This window comes from Camelina sativa, chromosome 12 (assembly GCF_000633955.1).
Source record: "Camelina sativa cultivar DH55 chromosome 12, Cs, whole genome shotgun sequence".
In the NCBI taxonomy this organism is placed as follows: Eukaryota; Viridiplantae; Streptophyta; class Magnoliopsida; order Brassicales; family Brassicaceae; genus Camelina; species Camelina sativa.
Genome location: NC_025696.1, coordinates 22,633,027 through 22,637,875, shown reverse-complemented (window position 1 = coordinate 22,637,875; position 4,849 = coordinate 22,633,027). Strand labels below are relative to the sequence as shown.

The following is a 4,849-nucleotide window of genomic DNA, read 5'->3' as shown; positions in this document are numbered from 1 at the left end:
GAATCCCTCCTCAAGGCCTTCCTTGTTTATTGATTTCTAAGTCTTAATCCTGTTGTTTGATCGGTGTTTGATTCGCTTGTGTATTGCTCTGTTTTTCTTGCATTGCTCTGTTTTACTTATTTGTCTAGCTCGACCCTGCACTTGATCTACACTCGATCGAGTGCTTGCTCGAGTTCATCCCCAGAAATTTGGTTTATGATTTGTAGTTGTCCTGTCTTATCTCTTGTCTCATTTTAGTTGCATTTCTGTTGCATTTACTTAGTGTCCTGTCCATTACTTACCTTGCATTAGTTCATTAGCATAGTTTCTATTTCTGTTCTAGCTTCATATTAGTCATAATCATTCTGTTCCATTTACATTCAGCATCTAGTTTAAGTAGCTTTTACTTTCTGCACTTTACATTTCATAATAGGATTGTTAGTGACAAACATCCTTTACATACTTGGCTTAACTTAGGCTCATATACACATCTTGATTGTTCACAAACTCTCAAATTGGATTGACACCTCTTGTACTACAAGTGCATAAGGGGAATTGAAACACCCTGCCATCCATTCATCTCATCTTTCATCGTTCCATACATTCATCACTTCACCCATACCAAAAACATTGTGTTTCAGGAACCTTCATTGCCCACCAAAAGTCCGGTTTCTAATCTGGAAAGCTATGAGGAACGCCCTTCGTACTGGCCAAAACCTGCGAATCAGAGGAATAAATCCGGATGCTACCTGTCCACACTGCAATGCTGACGAATCCGTCATTCATTTACTGTTCCACTGCCCCTATGCAGCAGAAGTCTGGAGATCAGCACCTTTCAAAACCCCACCACGCACAAAACTCTTCACGACCACTCAACAAGGAATTGAGGTAATCAACAAGTTAATCTGTTTACCTCCTTGTGGAGTAGGAACTGGGAACCTAGCCCCTTGGATCTTGTGGTTTCTTTGGTACTCGAGAAATAAGAAGATTTTTGAAAACCGCTTCTTCACCTGCTCGGAAATCATAACACTCGCCATTGTTTCAGCTCGAGAATGGTCTGCAGCCCAAGACCAAACACCATCTCTGAAACCATCAAACCAGATCCGAGCAACTCCAGCTCTCCGTTTGGATCCCATCCAATGCTTCTCTGACGCTTCATGGCGAGAGGAGACGAGGGAAGTTGGATTTGGCTGGTTCTTTTTTGACAGGTCTCAATCATCGGAAATCAAAGCCGGATCCGTGGCCTCAAACATTGCTTCTCCTTTAATAGCCGAAGCATCTGTTTTACTCCTCGCCATCCACCAAGCTCTTGAGCTGGATTTCAAACGAGTTTCTTTCGCTTCAGATTCACTACAGTTTGATCAAAGCGCTTAATTTGGAGGTTTCTTTCAAGGAGCTCCATGGGATTCACCACGACATCCTCAATCTATCTCTTCGTTTCGATTATGTTTCTTTTGTGTTTGTACCAAGAGACAGAAATAAGAAAGCTGATGTGTTAGCTAAATCAGCTTTACTTTCCTTACCTACTGCACCAAACTTGAGTTAATGTAAACCAATTCCGGTTCGTGACAAAAAAAAAGTACATTTGCTAATATAACATTATATTTGTAAGATTTACATAATAAATCCTTACCTTTTTAATAAATACCACAAATTAAAGTTATTATTTGTAATATTAAATATGTATACACCATTTCTTTATAAACGGCTGCACATCTTAACAAATTTCTAACCAAATCATTTTTATACTTAATCATCTAAACAAATCTCTTGTGCTTTCCACAGTTTAAAAAAAAAAGTAAAAAAAAGATATAGATAACAAGATAACAAAATCTGGATATATCAATTGAATTAACAAGGTAATAATCAGTTATACCAAATTGATATATATATATATATATATATATATATATTTTTTTTTTTTTTCAACCAAACATTAATAATTAAAAAAGAACTCCACGATTGGTTGCCCAAACCGGAGGAAAAGAGTTTACAAAAGTAGATTCAGAAATTAAACATCTTGAAGATCGAGCCAGACAATTCGCCCTAACGTTGACGTCTCGAGGGACCCTGATTAGAGTGAAGGAGGGGAAGGAAGATCGGAGTAATGCAAAATCCTCCAGCAAATTCGAGAAAGCAGGCCAATCGTCTGGCGTCTGCACCATCGCAACTAACTCAACACAGTCCGTCTCAAAAGCCTGACAAACAACTCCAGCCGCCAGTAAAGCATCCATAACCCAGATCAGTGCTTGTAATTCCGCATGTAAGGGAGTAAGTCCTCGTCGTTGACTTCGTGCTCCCAAAAGGAGCGTTGAATCTTCTCCACTGCTCAACCCAAACCCTGTAAAAGATCCGTACTTTTCCAAGAACCATCAATCTAACAACGTGGAAAGAAATTGATATATATATATATATATATATATATAAACATATTATGGCGTATAATAAAAATAAAAATAAAAATTCAGAACTAATAACAATATATATGCTATATTTATTTTATTTATTTTTAAAAAATATAATAAAAATATCAATTTGTGCTCTAGGGCTGGTTCTATTCTAGTGGTATTAGAACAGGGAGGTCACTTGACCCCATAACTTAATTATTTTGAGACTTATTGATTATTTTCGTTTAACTGTTAATATTGACAGTTATATTAACGGTTAATTTTGAGACTTATTTGCCTTTGTTTTTTTTTTTTGGGTCAAAATATTTCCCTATGCTTATATTCTATCTTTTGCTAGCTTTGGCAACTTTTTTGCTTCTATTATTGTTTAATATCTTTGATCTAAAATAATATGATTTTAGATATACACAACAGTAACTATTGTGCATCACAATCTATATAATAAATAGAAAAAAATCCCCAAAACAAAACATCTATTAGTATTTGGACGTTTAATATATAAACTTTTTCTGTTGGAATAAAAATACTTCATTTATGTGTTTGAAAAATTTGTTAGCGTTGAACATATGTCATAATCGGTAGCCAGTGTTACTTTAACACCATATTTTTAATTAAACTAACTAGAAAGAAACATTGTTTGATTAATGTTTGGTTGAAAAAAAAAAGAATTATTGTCTTTTGTCATTCCAAATTTTTGTTTTCTTTGTTGGGAGAAATCGAGAGATTGGTGAAATTGGTGAGTATCTTGATTCATCGATTCTCTCGATTTCTAAGAAAATTCGACTAAGAAAATTCGACGAAGAAGAGAAGAAAATTTATATATTGGGTTTTTGATTCCATATCATTTTGGGAAGAATGACAAAGAACAACACTGACGTTTTACTTAGTATAATTAAAGATTTTGGGAGAATTGCAAATAACAACAATGACTTTTGCTTAGTATAATTAAGGATTTGGGGTGAATGGCATATAACACCAACTTATATTATATAATATTAATGGATGATTAATTTCTTGTAAGGACATAGAATCCAATCTGAGGCGTTAATTTATTGTATGAAAAAAGTATTCAATGTTTTTGTAAAAAAATGGAAAATATTTTTAGTTACTAAGTACAGTTATTTCTATTTTTTTGGTCAAATATTCAGCAATTATCAATAATATTGCCATTTTAAAAAAAAAAAAAAAACCTTAATTCAGCAATTATCCACTAAAACATTTAGCCAAGTTGCATGTGCTCCATATAAATAATTTAAAATAATGATATATTTGTATTAATATTCATCTATGTAAAAAGTATTTCAAGTAAGGATTACCAAAGTCAAAGTGTTTTCTTCCACCATAATCTCAATCCAAAATTGTTTGGTACTAAACCAATTAAAATCCAACGTGACCCATAAACCACCCAAACGATTTTGATGAAATTGATTTCAAAATGAAAAATGTGCATTAGGTAAATTCATTCTAAATTTCTAATTAACGAATAATCAAAGTACTTTCACCTTTACAAAATCATACCATATTCTCGAGAGATAAAAGACTGTTCCCCGATCGTCAAAAAAAAAAAAGACTCTTCCTCGTAAGAAGGAAAGAGGAACAAGGCTAACCGTATCACTTGATGTTATGAAATTACCGGTGAGTCTCTCGACGACTCCACCGGTGTTACGTACGACCGAGTTAGTATCCATTATTTGGCTCCGTAATGTTGTGAGTTAGTATAATTTGGTTTTCAAAAGGTTCGGTATAAGTATTTCACTGTGCAATCTTGATTTTTTTTTTTTTTTTTTTTTTTTTTTTTGGNCTCGTAAAAAGCGATTTCCATTTTTTTAACTGGGTAAATAGAATAATCGCAACAACTCACCTAAACCCCCTAGTAAAATAAAAAATGTTACTGTTGTAAAAAAAAAAAGGTATTATTCTCCGGCGACACTCTCTACTGTAATTGGACCGTTTAGAAAAACCTAGTTAACCAAAATTTATAAGGGTTTTGCTACAGTAACCAGAGACGCCTCCTAAAGTCCCAAACCTTTACCGACGATCTCTCGAGGCTTTGGGTCTCTTCACAAATGAATTCAATTCAACGTATCTCGTTGACAACGCGGCGTGGAAAAAGGCTTAGCACCACCATCGAGTCATGTGTACGCCATTTCTCCGGAGGACAACACGGCGTAATAAAGGACGAAGGAGACTGGTTTCACTCCCCGGAATGGTGGGATCCTCACGACGGCGGCCACACGGTTTCACGAGCTGTCTCTGTTAATGGAAACGGCGTCGTTTCAGTCGTCGCTCATCCTTCTTCTCTCCCTGTGAGTAAAAAACTCTACAATCAAATTCTTGAAACCTTTGTTTTTGTTTTCTTGATTCGTTGATTCATTGGTTTGCGAGAGTTTTTTTTTTTTTTTTTTTTTTTTTTTTTTTTTTTTTTTTTTTTTTTTTTTTTTTTTTTTTTTTTTTTTTTTTTT

The 4,849-nt window shown here is 34.4% G+C and overlaps 1 protein-coding gene across 1 annotated transcript in view; it reads left to right on the top strand.

Moving 5' to 3' along the window:
• LOC104733763 overlaps positions 4,348-4,849 on the top strand; it is a gene marked incomplete at its 3' end in the record, with an annotated part of 2,159 nt that continues 1,657 nt past the window's right edge. The window contains exon 1 of the mRNA XM_010453314.1: positions 4,348-4,693. Coding sequence (XP_010451616.1) covers positions 4,454-4,693 — 240 coding nt within the window. The remainder of the gene's footprint in view (positions 4,694-4,849) is intronic.